General features: G+C 37.2%; 1 protein-coding gene across 1 annotated transcript; it reads right to left on the reverse strand.

Annotated features, from left to right (window-relative positions):
- Window positions 1-435: 435 nt before the first annotated feature.
- TNFSF13B (TNF superfamily member 13b) lies at window positions 436-12398 on the reverse strand. The gene is made up of 6 exons (XM_009480136.2): window positions 12046-12398; window positions 11857-11962; window positions 3825-3881; window positions 3404-3516; window positions 3157-3307; window positions 436-1452 (listed from the first exon to the last, which is right to left on the reverse strand). The coding sequence occupies exons 1-6, from the start codon at window positions 12370-12372 to the stop codon at window positions 1340-1342; spliced, it is 867 nt and encodes a 288-aa protein (XP_009478411.1). The 5' UTR covers window positions 12373-12398; the 3' UTR covers window positions 436-1339.
- Window positions 12399-22178: the final 9780 nt, after the last annotated feature.

The following is a 22178-nucleotide window of genomic DNA, read 5'->3' on the forward strand; positions in this document are numbered from 1 at the left end:
TAAAAAAGACATAAATCCTATCTACTGAACAAAGCAGACAGAAAAAAGGAAAGAAAAATAGACATCTGCTTAGTCTTTCTACAGGTCTGATCTTGTTTTTTTGTAAAAGAGAGTTGAGCAATATATTAAAAACTGCAGAAAAAGCCTATCGTTAACCTAGGGATTGAGCCCAGATTTCTGGGATATAAATGTATTTTCTTAGTTTTATGGCTGGTTCCCTGTTTATTGGATTTTTCTTTTAACTGTATTGCATAGAATGGATCATAGCAAAAAGCAAGAGAAATACAAAAATAGGTATACAGTAATATTTCCATTGGATAAACTATTCAAAAGAAGATAAAATTCTATGCCCAAATGTCAAAGGCTTATATATATGTGTGTACATACTTTCATATATATACATATACATATGTATACTGTATATATATACACATCTATATAGGACTGCAGAAACTATGAAGCCAGAAATCCAATTCCACTTACTGCATTGTGTCTAATCTCACCGTGTTTCTTTCTATGCCTGCCTTGCTTACGTAGAAGTATACACATATTCCTTGATGAGTAGCAACGCTTTGAATATTTAGGTGTTGAAGTATCTTACATATCCATTTTCCAGTAAAATTAATTCTAATTAGTAAATACTAATAGATTTTAGTAATTTATATACATTTTGTTCACAGGGAAGAAGCAAGCCAGTGGCTACTATTCTATATATTTCTGAGGGGTTTGTTTTCATGATCCAATACGTTGAGACTTTTCATTATCCCATACATTCAGACTTTTTCCTTCCCCAAAATCTCGGCGTCAAAGAAAAAACAAAAAAAAACCCCAGAACGCACCTGACACCCCCATTTTGCAATGAGGAATCTACTGTTTGATGTTTCTTCCCCATACTTGATACTTCAAATATTTTATTGATGAAACAAAGCAAATCTAAGATGTACTGGTGTCTTAGTTTTCCTTTTCAGTCATGGATAATAATTTGACAGTAAATCATCCTGTTTATGCTATACTTTATGGTCAACTCCTTTGATTTGCCCTATGGATAAGAAATTGTTTCGAAGCCAAAAAAACGTTGCTTTACAGTTGTTATTTAGAGTCTCCCATTGCCTAAAATAAATTGGCTTTCTGGTAATCACATGATGGTTATATCTCACAAGTGTGTCTGGTGTGTTTCCTGTTTTGGGTTCATTTATTAAACTGAAGAAACGTTCTCAGAAGCTGGTGGTGTATGGGGAGAGACTGAATTGGCAGCTTTATTACAATTCAATATTTTTTCTGATAAAGGCATAGGAAAAGGAGAAAACTGCATTAAGCATAACAACAGAAATGAAGGGCTTCAGAGGAGTCTAACTGCGCCAAAAAAAGTACCATCTCCATCCAAGGATATTTTGGCCCTTCTCCGCGGTATTGTAAGTTGAAGTTCATCCCCTTCTTCTAATTTTGCAACTCCTGGCAAAAGATTTGAAATATTTTAAAGTTAATATTTCAAATACATTATTTTCATAAATGGTTTTCAAAAAGTCGTTAACACGTCATCTTACAAATATAAGCATGGCTTGTTACTTGTGAGGAGTGCTTTTTTGTCTTTAGGCACAATCTTACAAATTGCAGCCTACCCAAAGCTGACACTTAACGTCCTCTGTGGAGCTGGACCTACTTTCCACTCTGCACTCAGCATATCGCGTTTCACTTCAGCAAACACTGCAAAAATTCATGAGGAACGTGGGTACACCACAGTTATGTTATGGTGATGTGACAGTCAAGGTCAGCATTGGGTATTGCTGGTCCTAGACCTCTCCGTTCCCACACTTCTGGAGGACGTCTCATGAGCTTTACCAACCTAATGAAGTTACCAGACATCAGCTGATCCACTGCAACTGCAGAGCACAAAAGTCTGCTTCCTGCCAGCCATACATCAGCTGATGTGGTAACCAAAAGTGCTCCACCTTCAAGTTGCAGTCGCTGAGCTGAGAGCACATCTAACATCTGCTGTGACACATGCTCAACAGCATAAGATATTGCAGTGAGATTTGGTTTTCCAGGTGAAAACAGAAGGGTGGGAATTTGGGAAGCAGGAACCGTGAAGTGGCAGGATGGAGTAGAGATCCTAGTTAAGAAAGGGGGGTAGTAATACATGGGAGAAATAAGAGACTAGATGAAGTTGAAGGTGGTTATGATGCCAGAATGTGTGGGTGGAGGGGCAGAAAGTTAAAGAAAATGTCTGGACAGCCTCAACTGCCAGGAGGAAGTAGCTAATTTATTTGGAAAAAAATTAGCTTCTTTCCCCATCCCACTTGTTTAATGCCATTACTTGCCAACAGTCAACTCCATCACTCAATATCACCCACTTTTTTATAAGGCATTGAAAAAAAAGGTTTTTATTCACACAGACCTTGCTGGATAGTAACAAAAGAGAAAACCCTCAAATCCACCATTAAAGGAGAAAGACAGACAGATTAAGAGCTACTGAACGAGGTTTAACAGGCCTTGACAATAATTCCTTAAATGCTACTGCAGGAATATACAGATATATTGAGCATTGAACCTGCTGGACTTGCGTTAAATATTTTAATTGGTCTTTCTTGTGTTTCTAATTTGTGCAATAAGAAAGAGCTACTTATAGGAATTTATTTTTCATCTAACCAAACAGTAAAACTGCAGTAGCCATTATAAGGAGTAGAGAATTAAGCTGATAAGAAATATCTTTAGAAACCCCACAGTAAGGTATGCAAAAATTGGGTGCCAAAAATTCATATGTGATGTTTTAAAGCAGAACATAGCTCCTAAATATTTTATTGGGATAACTAAATGTGGAATTCAACCCCTAAGTTAAACTGAGTTCTTCAATATGGACAGTATGTATTCCTTTTGTCTGCTTCAGGCATCTACCTGAAAGCACCAAAGTATCTAACCACATTATATAGTCAATGGAGAGAGAGATGAATTGTTTAGATCACCTAAGTTAGATGCATACCCTCCCACTTTATATAAAACTGTATTTTTTGAAAGTATTCTGTAATTTTGCAATTAACCAAATCCATGAATGCAGTCCATTTTCTTTACAACTGCCACAATACTTAATCACCCAACACTACAGATTCTATTTGATACAGTTTATTTGCAAACCAAGAAAAGGAAAACTTAGAGGTTTACCAGCAGTATAGCAAGAATTATTCGGATAAGACTGTGGCATATTTTGGATGCAACGAAACAATGTCACCAAGCTGAGATCATCACCAAACACATGGGCCTTCTTCCTCTGTATTAAGTGTCCCATAGCAAATGTTGTATCCGTATATAAAACCTACAGAATGAAGAAGTGCAGACTTCAAACATATTGTATGGAGACATTAAAAATGCTTTAAAAAGTAAGATGCTGAAATGAACTGAGCTTTCTCACCTGGCCATATATGAAAAAATATCCTGTTTCTTTGATCACTATTTTATTTCCTTGTTCTTCCAGAGCTGTTCCACGTTTAAAGCTCAGAAGCCAAGGGACAATGCTTGAATCATCTAAAAGAAACAAAAATTTGGGGGTAATCAGAAAGAAAAGTTACTGTCTTCATTTTTGTCTGCCAAAAATTAACAAAGCTGGCTTCTAGTCAAGACTTCCAGTCTCACTATCTGGATTTCCCCCCTGAAAAGAGGATATTTGCAAGAGCTGTCCAGATGCAGGGACCTGGGTTTTTTGTTGGTTTTGTTTTTTTTTTTTTTTTTTAATTTGGCAACATAACTCAGTTACTGCTGTGAAGTTAGATAAAAGTGGATGGAAGAGTTAATATGTGGAATAGTTAGCCATAAATCATGGAACATATTCTTACCTTTCTGTTGGATATCACTTTTGCTGTCAGCGATCAGTTGCAAGCAGGCCTGCAGCACTGTAAAGTGAAAGCATTTTGAAATCAAATATGAATCAGTAATAGAATAGAGTGAGCCTTTGAAACTACTTTAAAAAAAAGAAAGAACATGAAAAAAAATCTCCTCACAGCCTCACCACTTATTTGAAAACATGATCTAGTAATTTTAACGCAGATCTTACTCAAAAGTGCCAAAACAAAATTCACACCACAACACGTACTAGATAACTTCCAGAGATCAATCAGCTAAGCAGGAGGCCTCAGGTAGTAGCACAAGTAATACTTGCTTGTTTTAATCTCTGGTCCTGATATAATTGAAAAATGTAGCAGTAAGTCAAATGAGCCAGGAATCATCAGATCAATTAGCCTTGTTAATTTTCTAAGCAAAAGCTCAAAAAAAAACCCCAACCCTGCCAGCTATGACAGATACCAAATTTTCTAATGATGTTTACTAATGTATTTAAAGAAATTCGTTTACAGTCATAGTTGCTGTAAAATATTAGTCATGTATACTGGTTACCTGGCACTTTCAAAATAAATTCTCAAAATCCATATATATGTACTTTCAATATGTTTTCAGATACCCACACTCAATCAACCTATACTGAGACTAAGAGGGAAGATACAGAGATGACTGTTAGCAAATTAATGCACATATAACAAATAACTTAGTATTTGTCAAAACTGATGCATTACTCAGAACTGTAGAGACTGGTGACACTAATGAGAAACTAGGAGTTTAATCAGAGAAAAATCGTGGTATGTTAAAATACAGGCTCGCAAGTGAAACAAAGTTCTTGTAAAAAAACCTGCCAAGCATAAATGTCAGGGAACAGGATAAAATAATAATAAAAAAAAGACAGTTGCATTTGCTTGGAGCAGATTTTAATGAAAACATCTGGATCTAGTGCTACTTTGAAGTTTGGAAAACACAGTAGTATTATTTACTGCACTTGACAGAAACCAAATGAATTTACTAAGAGTCAAGAGAATTAAATTCTGCCATGTATTGCCGAATCTCCATTTTTGTTTATCTCTTTTCAGGTAAGAAGGCTGTGGGTCAGATTTGGCCTCCCTCGCTATAATGGGCAGTGGCCTGCTCCATGGGATCCTGTTTCTACATCTGCCAGTGGTACCCACACGTGCAACCAAGTGCCCAGCAGCACAAACCTCTTGCGGCATGGCAGTAGTGAGAGGATTTGAGTAGAGAGCAGCCTCTCTCTGTAGCTAAGTCTCCTTTCCAAGGGGGCCTGCCTGAAAATACCAGAAGAGGGCTGGATGCTCACCAGCACTCAGCATTGCCAACTGGCAGCGGTCAAAGATTCAAGCACATATCTGGGAACGCTCCAATGTCATAACAATTACACAACCTGTGAGCCCTACTTACTTAAGCGGGAATGCTATCCTGCAAGCTCTCATCTCCTGCACTGGAATGTGTCCTTGAGTTCTATCAATACTCATCAATAATGTGCCAAAATCTATAGATTTTCAAACCAAGAATTTAAAGACATCTGAATTCCCTGCTTTCTGACAAGGAACAGAAAAACCAAGCCAACACAAAACCAAAGAAGGTATTATACTTCAGTCATTTTTCTATCACAGTAGCAAGCACCAGAATTTTCTGGAAAAGAAGCTTGTAAATAAAATCAAAGTGTGATTTTCTGGAGTCACACAACAAAGCACACCAGGCAATTTATTTTACAGTGTATTCATTCACTGTCCTCTCGAGCAAAGTGTCCTCCTAGAGAACGGAGTTTGCCGATTCCCTGGTGTTGCAGCAAGCTAAATCAAAATTTTCATTCCTGCTTTTAAAAGAACTCACTTGTGTGGCCACTGGATTTTCCACTAACCAAACAAGAGAGGATTTGTTATGATTCACACTAACCAGCTGCTATCCAGCTGGGTACCAACGAGTAGGGTCCACAAGCAGTGAAAGTTATGGCTACTTTGGCAACTCTTGTTAAACCTACACTGCAAACGTGATTGACATTTTTGAAACTATCCTGATTCACAGTTTGCAAGTCTGGATTTATGTTTCAGTTGTTTGCAGCATTGAAATACTAGTCATCATTGCTGAGAACTGCTACACATTAATTAAAATCATCAAGTTCAGTACAGTCTGAGAACTTTTCCATCTTTTTAAAACACATACCAACTCTCCTTTTTTCTACAGATATCAAATCTACATGTATATTCTCTAAAAAAAACCCTCACTGTCTCTCTTTTTAGTGTATGCAGATAGAAATAAGGCTCCACAGAATACAGTAAGCTTGCCCTTCATGCAGAAATACAGATACAGTGGTGTCATTCATGATAATAAAGAGAAGAGAAATTAGCACAGTGGCCATTTTACTTAAAGCCACAAAGGGCAAATAATATCTAAAAAAGTGTTTGAGGGATTGAACAACGACATGCTTCAAAAAATATTCAGAAGCCAAGACTGACACGTAACTATTTCCAGTATATACAAGTACTTCACTTCGACTTCAGTCAACTTCAACTATAGATGTGCCTAAAATCAGGTAATTCACTGAAACAAAATCAGAGTAAACAACACTACTATTAAGGGGAAGATATGGATATACAGACTATATTTTCTGGGTAAATTAACAGGGATTTTCAGTAAAAAGTTAACATTGTTAAGAAATGTTAGCAATTCTATTCTAAGAAGGACCCAAGTCTTACCTGAAGTACAGTATCAAGAATATATGCATTACAAAATATGGGTGGAATAGTTACTATCAGTACTGAGCAGAATAAATCAAAAACTCTACCTGAATGCCCTTCAGCCCAGTGTAAATGAAACCTGAGCATCAGGTTTGTAGTCTAAAGTGTTTTTGAATAATTAACAAAGCAAGCAGAATACAGGATTCGTAAAATACATCTTAAAAATGTGTAAAAATATCTAGACTGACTGTCACCATGAGGTCTAGCTGTATAAAACAGAGTGTATCTAGAACAACAAAGTGCGCCCCATCCTCTGGTGACTTCACGTAATAGCTTTGCTTTGATGAGCTTTTTTTTTTTTTTTTTTTTTCTGATTTTAACCGCTCTGTGGGGTGTGGGTGAGGAGAAGAACATTTCAGAATGTCTTCTTCCATGAACACAACAGCCAATTCTGAAGAAGTCAGGACTCCAGATGCCTTTGTAAACCACAGCCAGCACATGAAGGGATGTGTTCTTCACTGGTTGAGCAATGTAACCACAATTTAAAAAAAAAAGGTAGCTTTTGCAGCGGGATTGAAACGCAGCCTTCTGCTTATCTGCATGATTTAAGACCTGATATTGGTAAAATCCAATTTGCCCTCCCATGTAAGTTTTTGTATTATTTAACTTGCATAATAATTTTAATATTTCACAATCTAACTTCATAATCCATCCAAACAAAATTTCAAGTTTGTTATCTGTGAACTCATGTATAAATATTTAAGTTTCAGTATCTGAGGCCCGAGACCTCTATCTCAATTTTTGCTGAAATAAAAACAAGCAAAAAACCTGAACTTTAAAAAACAGACCTGCTTGTTTACGTTCCTTCTTTGGTCTAGATCTGTTCTCAGTAGACTTCCTGAAACATATTTAAACACTAGATAATTCAGTTTATAAATTATATGCAAGTTCTTGAAAAATTTGCAGTTCTTCCCTTAACTTCTTCATTTCTCATCACAAGAGATCTTCTTTTATTTTTTGCTTGTGCATTTTTATAGACTGGTTAATTTGGTGCTTTTTAATTAAGAATTGTTTATATGGCATTAATCATGAATTAAATCAGACCCTGCATTAAAAGGGCTTGGTCATAGTTACAGATATGACTCATATCTAACAAATATCTTTGAAGTATTTGGTAGCATTATTTTGACCTTAACAGAATTACCAGTAACTTGTTACAAACAGAATAACAAGGAAATAATTTACTAAGAATGAAGAATACTTTATGTAGACTTCTATTATACAGTATAAAGCAGAATGTTGTTTTTTAAAAATTAGAGCCTACTTTGTGTATTTTTGATTGCACAGTGTTCTGCATAATATGCAACATATTCATTCATTCAGCAAGTGGAATTCTTCATGTAAAATTGCAAGCATTGTGTTAAGTAACCTTCTATCCTTTCACATAGAAGGGTCTACTTCCTTTTGAGTTAGCCTGTTGTCAGCAGAAACAAAAAAGATTAACGTATCAAGAAGTAGCCCGCCTTTTTTTTTTTTTTTTTATTAAGAGAACTCTTACATTTCCCCTCTTCAAATATTAAAGTAAGAAGTATTTTGAATATTTGGTGAGGGAATTTTATACGTGGCATTTGTTTAGACCAGTAATAAAAGGTTAGGTTTCTTGATTCAAAGATCGCTAAAGTCAAGTTCCATTTGTAAAAGTTCTTATTATCCTTCTGTCACAGAGATCTAAAACAACATACAGAGTCAAAACACTTCTAACCCATGAATGTACCAATTTGCCAGTAAGGCAGTTATACCAAGAACAATGGCAAAATTGACACAACTCATATGCCATACTTGAATGGCAATAGTTATTCCCCATGGATACAACTGATATTGGGGTAGAACCTGAGAACGAGTAAAAAAAAATTGCCAAGTCACATGCTAGTTTAGCCTGCTTCACTGCTCCGTGGAATTACTTAGAATTTCTCCTCAGTTCCTTCCATCCACACAATCAGACTGGTTGAGATGGATAGCCTCAATACACCAAAGTAAATATAGTCCATGGGTGCTCCAATCTGATCACAGCAGAACGTTGCGTAAATTTGAATTTACAGAAGGCCCTATGCTCGCCTCCCTAGCTGGCCGTGGGAATTAGAATCCCACAATAGTGATCGGAATGAGGCACAGAGAAAGTGTGTAAATGAAACTTGACATTCATACATTGAACTGGCTTAGGTAATGGAACCTATGTCTTGTTCCTGGACTCAAGCACACATACATCTTAGAGAGAAACATGCAGGGAAGGCAACCGATAATTGTGACCAGGGTATAAAATTCAGGAGAGGTTTTTGATGTGCAGCAATTTTCCTCTACAGGCAAAATTTGTAAAAAGAAAGACAAATAAGAAAAATTATATCTGTTATGTGTCCTGATATGACATTTGCCAGAAGTGGTTAGATGATCTATCTGCCTGTATATTAATAATATGTACCTTTCAAAATCACCCATTAACTCCTACTCATTGTATCAAGAACTCTGGTTCTGACTGCTAACTCTACAGCTCTATTTGGAATTGATGCTTGAAACCCATCTCTTTAACCTACTTGAGCTGGAAAACTTCTCAAGACAAAAAATGTACATACAACTACTGATGACTAATAGTTTTATGCATGAACAGAGACAAATGCATACCCCATAAAAATATGAAAAAACAACATTGTGTTAGATCCATTTTCATTCAATTGTCATTTAAATTAAAATTCTAATTTGTGGCCACTTTTATGCACACAACATCAAGCAGATAGAAAAAAGAAATTAAAATGGAAATTCCATATGTTCAGGAAGGGCTGCGCTGGGCCTAAAAAGAATCACGGGGCATCCATTTCTGGACATTAATAATTAAAGTTTAAAAACAAAACAGAATTGAACCACAAATTTATTTATAACAAAATAATGGTTCTATATTTTACTTCTGCTATCTGATGAGAAGCAATTGTATATCAGTGACATTTTCAAGTATTCACTTTCTAAGGAATTGGTCCGTGTTAAAGGCTCAACAATTAATTATGAGACCAGACTCTACTTTGAGACCTTGTTGAAGCAAACAGAAGTAGGACAAGAACAAGGAACCTCACTCAATACCGTAATTTATCTGCCATCATACCAGAATGAGTGCTGTGCATCTGCAGGATGATTTGGAGGCTGCCAGGATGCCAGTACCCAGAAATGGACGCAAGAAGATCAAAATGCAGGGCTAGCAATTGTGTGTACATGACCAAGTAACAGACAGGATTCAGCACCATGAACACCACCATGTTCTCTTATTTCACTCATTCTGCTAAAACAAAATTTAATATTGACTAGTAGGTTCATGGTCATCAGTGAACTCTGATCTGAGAAAATGTAACATCTTACTGAACTCTGACGAGTTTAATTTGTTGTAATTAGAGCAGGCAGAAAGGTAACCCTGTCTAACAGATGACCTATTATATAAGTGCAAAATTTGTAATTTAATTTTTTTCTTTTTTACATACAAAAACATGATGGTTGTGTTAGAAAACAGTTTTGTAGTAGGTCAACCTATGCAGATTTTCCCTTTTAAATGAATGTTCATATTCTGTGCTTTCTGTTATCCATTCTAAACAATTTTAAAGCCAGCTGTATCTTTTAAAAAAAAAAAAAGCTTACAGAAATAAGTAGCTTAATTAGAATTTCATGTGAAGAGAGATAAATAGGTGTAATCAGAGGTGGCTACCTGATAAGAAGAATCTTACGTCTGCCAGAAGCACAGCTGAGGAGCCCAAAGCCCTCCTTTCACCCATACAGCCTCAAATAGCAATAAGAATAAAGATTAAAGCTACCGTGAAGGGAACTGAATAACCTGCAGAGTACTGGTGCTATAACATTCATTTAAAAAAAGACACGCCTCCTTATTTTTTAAGATACTTGTGCTATAGGTATACAAGATCATTAATTTTTATTTGGGAGATACTAGGGTGGGAGAGCAGGGAAGCTCTGTGGCTCCCATTATTGGAAACAGGCTGCAAGAAACACAATTTAAGCAATCTTGTCCTCAGTCCCGTTTGTGAAATCACTCTTAGACAAGACCCTGAACCAAAGATTACTAATGAAATAGAATAAATCCCATTTAAACTTATGGATTTTGGGTGATATCCTAAATGAATATTCTCTTTTGAGAGGCTGGGAGGTAAGTAGATTCATTATACTCTAGAACTTAAATTTCATTTAGCCTGCTGAAGCTTAAGTGAAATACATTTCACATTAATTAGTCAATCAAAAGCACATTTTAAGCAAAGTCTGATTTAGTCTTTACCTACAAATTATTCAATTTTAACTTCATCTATTAATAATTTAAGATATCAGCTTTCATCAGTTAAAACAATCTAAAAGTATCCATAAGAGGATTGAACTTATTTAGCAACTCAGGAATATTTTTAGTTACTAAGTGCAATTAGAGTACGTATGCAAATTGTTATAATAAAATTCTGTATTTCATCCTATCAGGCATCATTGTGTTTGGAAAGAGAAAAAGAAAAAAAAAAAAGTAGGCATTTTATCCCCAAAAGATACAAATATATCCCATTAATATTCCAACATTATAATACACATCAGATGTCTTTTATGGACCACGGTTTTCAGCGTTCTCTGCGGCACCTTTTAGAATGGCCTTAATAAAAAAATCTTAGTGGATAGGCATGCCTTTATTAATCTTGCTACTTATATTAATCGATTGTTTTAATGCAGAAATGATGCTAAGCTGCTGAATTCCTTGTAGTCTGCCTCTTTTGACAGGTACAAGCCAGCCTTTCTCTTTGAAAGCTCCTACTTCCCTAAAGTTAAGGAGCTTTCTTGATACTTCTCTCTTTTAGGATGAGCATGTTTCCCCAGAAAAATGACTTGGCATTTTTCGTAATAGCTTTCCCTCTCTAATATTGATCAGAGAGAAACAAGTTAGGCATTACCTTGAACTGGGAATGATGAATTTAGAATTGAGCAATTTACAGTCTGAAGAATTTCAAGTTGCCTTACTCAACTCTACTGCCTCATCGAGAAATAACTCTGTTACGAGAAGCAGATTTGAGATCTAACATGCAAAGTTCAACCTGCAGATAGTATGAATATCTGGTACCTTAAACAGTATGGTAAGCATTAAGAGAATATACCCACAGTTAACACCATTCAGTCAGCACTAATTGTAAAAAACCGAACGGGCTCTGGGAGCACGGGTAGTCTGACAGGAGAAGATACAAGTCGAGCACTGCTGCTTTTCTCAAGACAGTATCCAACTGTGGCATCCCAACCCACTCCACTGGGTGCTATTTACCTGTTTCTTCTGCGCTGTCAGTAGACCTTCTCCCCCTGTTTCTGCTCCCATTCCAGATTTCCTTTTGGAAGCTTTCAGCTGGGCCAGGACCGGGAAGCCTGTTCTCCTAACAGGGAGAAGTGACAGTCAGCGAAAGCAGCCTCACATTTGCTCATCACTTGCAAGGCAAAACCCACCCCTCCAGCTTACCTGCCTGGCGCCAGCTGCAGACACTTGCAGGAAGGAAGAAACAGGGGTACCTGCTTTATTTTCATCAGGGGACACAGGTGGCCGGTCTAGCAAAGACCTTGCCTGGACCCTGTAGAGCAGCTCGCTGCGCAGAGCTTCTAGTTCTGTTTTCAGAGTGATAACATGGTAAAGAGACACTGCTGCAAAACAAGAGGACAGGAGCATTGCAAGCCACAGGAATGTGACAGAAAAAAGTCCCGCGGTGCCTGAAGCAGCACCAGGGGGGGCAGAGGGAGAGGAGGCGGTATCCTTCTGTTGGATGACGTGCACACAGTCCACGGATTTCATCGCTGTTCTTTCCTCACTAAAGCCAGAGGGAGAGTTCAGCTGTCCCCTTCCGAGGTGCAATCCATGTTGCCAGTTGCTCTCTGAAACTAAGGGCATCCAGAATAAGTGAACAAAACGCCCAGATCATTTCCTGTCATATGAAGCCGTTGATAGAACCATTAAACTTAATGTACAGAGTGAACGTCTAAGATTCGGTCTCCGGTTAGTTTTCTTCTTTCTGTGCTGCATTTTGGAAATGAATACTTTCTCATGAGCTGCTTGCCCAATCTACCTTCCTCCTTTCACTTTCAACTATTTATTTCTGTGGCAGCCTGCTATTACCGTTTCCCATTATCTTTAAAGTTAGGCACAGCCGATACCGCTGGTAACTTAGAGCCTTATCTAGAAGTGCAGAAACAATATGAAGTTTCCTGGCAGCATATCATCCAGTGCTACTTAAAAGACATACACATATGACAATGCGCATGCCTCTGTGTGTATGTAGGTATATAGATGTACTGTGTATATACATTATATAAAAAATATTAATATATATATGCATATCTAAAGTGCCTATATGCCTGCAGAGGGGCCAACCTATTCAAACAAAAATTTTTGTGGTTTTCTAAACGCTATAGTGAAAAATGTTCCCAGGTATGAGTAACAAATTACTGGTCTCTCAACTGTATGAAGTTGCAGATTGTGCAGTTCAGTTCATCATATTAACTTGAAAAGGGATGACTTTTTATTAAACTTATCCCATAAGTATAGTCTCTCTACAGAATTTAAGGACCTGGATTAATGCAAAAGGGGACACAGAGAAGCAGGGAGAGGAAACTTGGGGCAGGGTGGGGCACTAGAAGGCGTGAAAACTAGCGGATGGGAAAGAATAAGAGGGGAAAATAAGAACAGGGGGAAAAGGGCAGAGGGGTATAGAAGGAAAATAACATTTAGAGAATTAAAAAAAAATAAAACAAACCCAAAACTTTTAACATGCATACTTAAGTTTTTAGGTGAATCCTGAGTGTCTAGCTTAAGCTCATCCTTTTAAGACTTTACTAGTCCTTTCATCTTAAAACCCTGCATTAGGAATTCCTTTCTTCTCTGCAGCAGCAAGGCTACCTAAACATCCCAAACATGTTCATATGCTTTTTGTATTGTCTTCTCAAACAAAATTAAAGTTTACTCCTTTGTTAAAAGTTTCAGTGCTCTGGGACAGAAAAAAAGATCAAAAAGCATCACAATTAGGGCTAAAATCAACAGGTCAACACCCCCCACACACACTAGAATAGAAACTTTTTTTACCATGTAAGTAAACTTTATCTTTGCAAGAGAGTCAACTTTTACAGGTCTGTCTGAATACTGTGTAATGAATCCTGATGTCAACACTTGTCAGAGTCGTTCAGATCAAGTTGATTCTGTTGAGAAGGAGAAAGAAGAAGGAGCAACAATAGGGTAACAACTTCCGTAGCCTCTCCCATTTTGATTTCTTAAGACTATGAGAAATTGAGGGTTATTATAAGCTTTATCATCTTCCGTTGTGATGCAAGGTACTCTTTTCCTTACTTTGCCACCTCTAGCAACCACCCAATATCCTGCACAGACAAGCAATTATTTTTCTAAATGCAGAGGAAAAATATTATACCACGTTATCTTAACATGGCCCTAGAAGGCACGTACGTACTGTGAGAAATGATACAGAAATCAGTGCAGGGTGGAATAAGAGCAGAATACCATACTGCTTCTGTACCTATTTTCAAGGCTAAGTTAAGGTGTAAATGGGGCTGCATTTTGAAGGAAATTTAAGAGGAACTAAGGTAGGTTTTTTGGAACAGAATAAGCAATTACTAGAACTAAGCAGACATGCCTTGAAGTATCAGTGGACATCAGAACATTACCAGTACTTAGTCAAACAACTTCCATTTTCACACAATCAAACACAGCTTCAGTAAATTGCAGACTACTAATTGCGTTAAAGTAAACATTTGGAAAAATTACTTAAAAAAAAACCCAACCAAAGAAAAAAACCCATGCTAGTTGCAGAGCCTAGAGTGTGATGTCAGTGCCTTGATGCTTGCTACTATGTCTTGACATAACATACTGTCCTTACGATTCCTCCTGTTCACAGAGCTGCAAAGTAGTCCTTAACCTGCTTAAAGCAAAGTCAGTAAGATTAACACACTTGCAGTTCTTCTGCATTTTAAACTAAGGTATGACTAAAGAGGACTAAGGAGTGCTCAGATTAGCCTTCTATTAGCCCACATAGGAAGGTGTTGACTCTAGCTGAACACAAGCACTCAGTGGAACATTCTTGTTGAAACAGAAATGTAATATTTGGATATCTATGCTGGAGCAAAATATTAAGCAAAAATAAGAGGTAGCAGTAATTGTGCTTTTATATGGACAAAACTGTTTGTATATAGTTGACTGCCAAAACCGAACAGTGTAAAGGGTTTGGAACAAAAATCCAGAATGAATACAAAAGGCCTAAAGAACTCATCATCACAGAAAGGGTATTCAGTTTCTAGTTAGCAGCCTGCTTCTACTGGCCAGCTTCCCTGAAAACCCTTTTGCAAAAGTTTGTACCATATTAACTGTTTTTGGCTCAAGACACGTGCTACGCTACACATGCATGCAGTATAGCCTTAGGGTAACAAGTGATCACCTCAAGCCCAGTTCAAAGCAGCGCTTTCCAAACTATTTCTAGAAAAGAAAATGCCATTGCATTGAACTTCAGAAACCTAGTCCTGGGCAACTAACTCTGGAAGCGAATAGGAATGAACCCTTATCATGAAGGCATTCTGAAAATATAGTCCTATTTTGCATGCACAGTACAGTTAATCCATGCACACACAGTGAATCCTACCATTTAGTGCCTCCTTAGCCCAAAGAATGAGCTGTATTGAACACTCAGATTGACTGACTAAGGGACCTCTTTAATTTAGCCAAGGAAAACTATTAAGAAATGTCTCGGCTAGTCTAAGAATTTTACTTAACCAAGTCTTTTACTTTTGGGAAAAAGAGCAAATTTTAGGTGAAACTCAAAATAATAAGAAAAAAAACCCATTACCACTGAAGACTCTTAATGGTGAGAATGTTTCACTAGGGGAAATGGTGGATTCGTGAACAAAATCAAGGCTGCTTAAACCTTCCAAGATGTTACAGCAGAAACAAACCCTGTCATTTCTGCAAGCAATTAATTTTTTTTTCATTTCCATTATGCAAAGTATCAGACTAAATGATCAAGATGGGCTCTGCTAACCTGCAAATTATAAAACATCATCACTACATCTGTGGGGAACCAAGGCAGAGATAGTAAGCAATCACACAGGAAATTTGTGGTTGAACCAGAAACTGAACTCTTGATTTCCTGAAACCCAGTACTGTACTTTAACCACAAAAGCATCTTCTTTGAGGGGGAGGAAAATCCCATAATGAAGTTTAACGTATAAAAGAGAAGCAGATGATTCGAATATGAAGACCTGGATAAAAATCCAATTTACTGAAGAAACATAAAAGTTAACTTAAAAACAAATGTTCTGGTTTTAAAAGGGAGGTTGTGCAGATGCTGCAACCCAGAGATGCAGGCAAATGTCGATGGCCGTACTAAAAGTATGCCTCCAGTGGCAAAGGTCCAACTTCTGAAGTAGCCACAAAATGGAACTGGTCCCTGCAGTTATTACAAAAAGAAAGAGGCCACAAGAGTTTGCCTTAACTACACAAGACAGTGCAGAACAGATAGAGGAGCAAAGAAAAAGCAAAGGTTTCATTTTAAACACATTTAATTTCGAGTCCTTTCTGAAGATGGACAGAATGGATGGACTGATTTAGAGGAGATCAGAACAAATCCTGTATGACAGTTTTCTGCTGTTACAGGTATCTGCATTAAGAGTATTCATAGATAGCCCTCTGAAACAGTAGACATTCCCTTCAAGGACACTTAATTAGTTCTTTCAGCCATTAACTGCAATTTACACAGTAGCAAAACCAGGTAAGTTCCTGTCTTGCATACGGATCCCAAAATCACTCTATTTGTGGATACTGTGCTCCTGTGGCTGTGTATCTTACATCCTATTATCTTAAATTTTAGGAAGCTGTTGAATACCTTGCAAGTAAAGGACGTGTGATACAAATAGTTAAAGCCTTATTTGCTATATTACCTTGTTAAAAGGAAAAAAAAAAAATCCTATGAGATTTTTCTGAAAAAAAAAAAAAAAAAAAAGGTATTCTTTTCTCTTTGTCTCCTAATTTCAAAATTGCCTAGGATAATGTGACTGTCCCTGCACATTTTAGATATGCCATGCTTGATTTATTCCCTGCCTAATACTTTATTTCTCTAGACATCTAGACAATTTGGGTCCAAATCTTGCATGCAAACTACACAAAATAAACATACAGCTGAATTGGAGCCATCATTACTTTTTACATTGTTATTACAGTGATTTCAAAGAGAATAGGAAATGGCACAGGAAGGAAGAGCAATTATTATAGGTGTCTCTCAAAGTATGCAGCAGAACCAACAAGAAATATAAAATAATTTTAAAAATATAGAAAATATAAAAAGAAAACACAGGATTTACATACTACAGCAGCTTAATGCCAGCCTCCTCCCCTTCCCCACCACCCCCATGATGTTATAGCAATTCCTTCTTACTGCACAGGGAAAAAGGAGCTCTGTCATACAGCTGTAGCTCACTTCTCTTACAGTCTCACTGGTTTGGCTATCCAGCAACACGGAGTATTGTACTTCTCCACCTCTTCAACACTATGCAACTTGACAGATTTTGCACAGATGGGATAAAAATGCATTTGTAGCAAAATAAACAAGGAGCCATGGCCCTTCATGTGGGAGTGGCCACTCTTCTCCTGCTACAGTCTGTGGACCTTTAGTTTAGTAGAGGGCACAGGACAGGGATCCAAGTGCGTTCAAATCATAGCATTATTTCTTCATATCTAATTACTACACTGTCCCTGAGTCGTCAAGGACAAAAAGAGGAGGGTTCTCTTCCTGACCTTTTCCTTTGAATTTTTGTAAATAATTAGCCCACACCAGACGTAAGCATAACGCAAAACAGCTGTAGAACTTCCTTCCTTTCTGTCTTCAAGCAGCAAAATCTGTTCCTTAGTTGCTCCTCAAAACTAGCAGCAACATCTCTCCGAACTTGGTATGTGAACACACTCACATTTTATGTCAGCAACCTTGCAGTTTTGTATTATTCATCTCATTGCTTAAGACTATTAAAAATGTATCTCCAAGTATTATGAGTGAAACCATGTTCTGTAATACATTAAAACCAGGTCCGCTCTTAAGCTGTATTGCCTTTCAGACAAAGAAAAATTGCTGTTTTTCCAAGACATAGGAGAGTTATTCTGTCCCTACGCAAGCTGAAGCATAACAAATTAATCACGTTAAGGTTTTCAAACATTTCCGGAAAATATTCAGTTTATCCTCCTTATCTACTTAGAGAGACAGAACTCTGTAAAAAGTCCAAAATGAAGACCCTGAATAGGGTCCAACAAAGGATTTAAAGCTCAGGCATGTTCAATAACTTCAGATCAAACAATTTTTGTTTAGCCGATGGTTCAGTATATTCTCAAAACCTTACCTACCTATACTTGATCTTTTTAACAGAGAGCAAGTCCCCTGCCTTTGGTTTAGGTTTCATTTCTAGCATTTTCATATGCCCTTATGAATGTTTACTATGATTTAAGCAGTACTTGCTTTTCTGAGGGAAATTCAAATACTATATTTTACCTTTGTCTATCTGATATGAAGGCTTATACATATCTGTCATGGTTTAGCCCCAGCCAGCAACTAAGCACCACGCAGCCGCTCGCTCACTCCCCCTACCCCGATGGGATGGGGGAGAGAATTGGAGGAGTAAGAGTGAGAAACACTCCTGGGCTGAGATAAGAACAGTTTAATAATTGAAATAAAGTAAAATAGTAATGCTAATAGTAACAGTATAATAATGATAATAATAATAATGATACACGAAGCAAGTGATGCACAATGCAATTGCTCACCACCCGCTGACCGATACCCAGACAGTTCCCGAGCAGCGATCGCTGCTCCCTGGCCAACCCCCCCAGTTTATATACTGAGCATGACGTCACATGGTATGGAATAGCCCTTTGGTCAGTTTGGATCAACTGTTCTGGCTGTGCCCCCTCCCAGTTTCTTGTGCACCTGGCAGAGCATGGGAAGCTGAAAAGTCCTTGACAAACATAAGCAGTACTTAGCAACAACTAAAACATCAGCGTGTTATCAGCATTCTTCTCCTACTAAATCCAAAACACAGCACTATGCCTGCTACTAGGAAGAAAATTAACTCTATCCCAGCCAAAACCAGGACAATATCTACTAAGCAAATGACTATAACATCATGAGGCATTCCAGGACACAGTTTATGTTGCGCTTTGTAGCCCAGGTTCTTATCAATTTTCAAATAAGAAAAAGCAAATGCGAGACTTCTATTCTTCAGAGTAGCACTGTGGCAGCAAGGGTTAGTGACAGTTCCCAAGACAGCAAACTGCTTTTCATCCAAGAAGGATAGCATTCACGTGAAGTACCCAAATCCGAGTTGCTCCTTTACTTTCATTGCTTCAAAAATTAGAAATAGCTTTCCTTCCCCCCCCCCCCATTCAAAATTAATAGGTACCTTGAATAAAGTGTCAAAATGTACCACCTACCCCACTACCCCTGTCTCCTAGGTGTTGGCTTAAAATCAACCTATAAGCCTTGCAGTAATCCAGGAGAGAACATACATTTTGCAGCTTTAGAAAAGACAGCAGTAAGTCCTTATTTTCTGGGTATTTCACATTAACCATGCAGGATGGGAGCAGAGGTGATATAAGCTTAGTTATCCATTTCTCTGTAAGAAAGTAGAAATTGCTTTACCCTGAGTATCCCACTGCAGCTACATGAATTAACTATAAACCTGCTAGAGTGGCATTATAGCATTTAAAATTGACATTTAAAATATTACCAGCAACAGGTGGTAAAGCTAGTCAGAAACACTTAAAATTCTTAAGTGATGCAATATATAGACCATCTCTCAGTCCCCCAGATAACAGAGTTTTGAAATGCAGAATGTGTTAGAAAGTGATGGAGAGCTGCCGCATATCAGCGTTACTTATTAACACTTCCTGAAAGTGAGGATATGTGACAAAGCTTAGCAACAGGTAGCCGTAACATAGTTTTTCCCTGCTGTGATAGCTTTCCACAAACGCCGCATCTACGAATGCAGATGTCTGTTCCATGTGCTCTGGTTTTAGTAACTGAAAATGATACCTTGAGGTTGATCCGTTACCATGCATACAAAAACACCACTGTACACAAGCTGAAGACAGGCCACAAAGTAGAACAAGACATTAACAGCACTTTTAATGTATCAATTTATTGCATATGTCAGTACATAAAAATAGAAAAGTGTTTTTGTAAAATTAATTTTATTGTAAAAACCAGACTAGAATGAGAATGTAAAACTTTGCCACAATTAGCACATATACAGTAACATTTATGCTTTGTCTACAAAACGTAAGAATACTTTATAAGACATTTTTGCTTGAACTATATATTAAAGAAAAATCAAATAAAAAGCTTGCATCGTATAGTCAATGACTGTTTCTGAATTCAAAACACAAGTGTTATTTAGAACTTCAATATGCTATCTCTATTTACACTTCTGCAGGGGTTTACTCTAAACTATACAAGCAGGATGGCATTGTAAATTATTCTTAATGGGATACATCAGGCTGATCCCACTACATGCAAGGGGCACCGATTTTATATTTGGCAGAAGTGCCCCTAGCAAAATCACCTGTCATTAACAAAAATAAAAATGTACTTCTCAAGAATTGAATTATGAAATACAAATGGAGGTACTTCTGCATCTTTTTGCTACTAGAAGAGACCATACCTTGGACTCTATTCAGCCTTGCATTCTTCACTGTGAACATCCAACGTGACGCAAGTGATTATCTTAGAGATGCCGATATGCGTATTTTGTATACATAGTTAATCCATCTGCCTTTCAACTGGGAGATTGTCCGTAGCCTACCAAAATGTATTTGTGCTCTATTTCTAGTTTTACCTGAGAAATGGACATGAGGGCAGCTACACCAGTTAACATTTCTTCAGATGAAAGCACAGCTTATCTCTGCATTTCACAGTTCAGAAACAAATACTGGGAATGTAAACTTGGGTTAGCAGGAAGCCTCAAGTATTTCCACTAATTCAAACCACACACACGTGTGCACACACAAGGTCTTATACTGGATGCTTGCTTACAAGGACTGTACTGCTACAGCTGTTCCACTTCAACTCCTGACCACCCCACCCCTTGTTTTTTTTTTTTTTTCTTGAAACTTAAAGTTTGTCTTATAAGAGACAATTCCTTTAATGAGCATATTTAAACCAAGAGGCTTTCTTACAAACCTATGAAAATAACTCAACTTCCTCTTCCCAAACTAGAAATTTATGTATCAGGACAAACACTTGGGAAACATCTGTACACAAATGGAGAACTGTTAAGGGAAAACATATAATGGTATTAAGTGGAATAAATGCAACAGTATTATAACACATCTTTTGGCAATTTAAAGTTATCACTATGTTGCTTGCAGTTCACTTTTTAGCAGCAGGTAACTGTGCATTTCCATCACATAGACCATAAAATAAAAACAAGTCTTGACTTGTCAGAACAAGTGTCTTCCCCCTTCTCCCTCCCTTAAAAGATCGTATGTACAACAGTGGAATATTTGCATAAAAAAAAAAATTGTTTCCTTCCTATTTTCTTTCAGTGGCTTTCATAGCTAATGCAATGAAAAACAGCATGATAACAGACATTCATTCACAAGTGTATGCACCCAACCCATTAATGGAGAAGTAAAAATGTGCGTATGTGGAATGTGGAAGAAACCACATTAAGTGGAAAGGATGCATATATGACAATTACGTCTTCTCATAACGAACACTTGCAAAAATCAGGCGAAGTTTCATCTTTATGTGCTGCAGACAATATAGTGAAAAGATACAGCTTGATAATCAAAGTAATGTTTAAATACAGTCCACTTTGAACAGCTCCAGATTGCCATAATCTAATGCCACACATTGGACTTGAACTTAGTAACTGTGTGCCCAAATAATACTTCTTGTATATAAGTGCCACATAATACTGGGGGTATTTTGGGTTGAGGTTTTTGTTTGTCTTTGATTGGCAGGAAGTGGGTTAAAAAGTCATATTACTTTAGAAATCAACATTTTATGAAAAACACAATGGTATTTAATGGCAAGTTGTGACGACTTCTGAAACAATTATTCACTTTCTCTTCATTCTGTCTCCAATAAGTAATCTATTCTTTTGGCTTCATCAACTTATTTTCAGAAAAGCAGTATTTGCCCACTTATTTTCCTTCCCTCCCTCCACCTTAATTCTAAAGCAATGTGAAGGAGCTGAAACAATCTATGCAAGCAGCTCACATTGTCATTTCAGAATACATCAGGGCAAGGGAATGCTATGTCTATTAACTCCCTTCTGCTATATAAGCACACACTCCTCAGCCAAACTTCACCAATATACCTTCCCCACCCACCTCCCCCCAAAAAATACCACCACTGGAAGGCTGAGGGGATAATTTTAGTTTCACTCGGATATAAAACTATGCTCTAGAATGATTTTAGGTCTATAGATCCAAAAAGGTCTATAGCTTTTTCAATCAACTCTAAGAAAACCTTAATAATAGTATGACAAAAGATACTTACCAGAGAAAGCAACAACTTCTGGTATGTATATGTTTATTTAAAAATAAAATTTAAAAAAAAA

The sequence above is a fragment of the Pelecanus crispus genome, chromosome 1, assembly GCF_030463565.1.
Source record: "Pelecanus crispus isolate bPelCri1 chromosome 1, bPelCri1.pri, whole genome shotgun sequence".
NCBI lineage: Eukaryota > Metazoa > Chordata > Aves > Pelecaniformes > Pelecanidae > Pelecanus > Pelecanus crispus.

What these genes read in the sequence shown, in the direction of transcription:
- TNFSF13B (XM_009480136.2), bottom strand. Translation starts at nt 12,372, where the DNA reads ATGAAATCCGTGGACTGTGTGCACGTCATCCAACAGAAGGATACCGCC. An exon ending in AAGTGATATCCAACAGAAAG is followed by an intron (nt 3,517 to 3,824) that starts GTAAGAATATGT and finishes TGTTTCTTTTAG; the next exon opens with ATGATTCAAGCATTGTCCCT. An exon ending in TAATTCTTGCTATACTGCTG is followed by an intron (nt 1,453 to 3,156) that starts GTAAACCTCTAA and finishes ATCTTTTGCCAG; the next exon opens with GAGTTGCAAAATTAGAAGAA.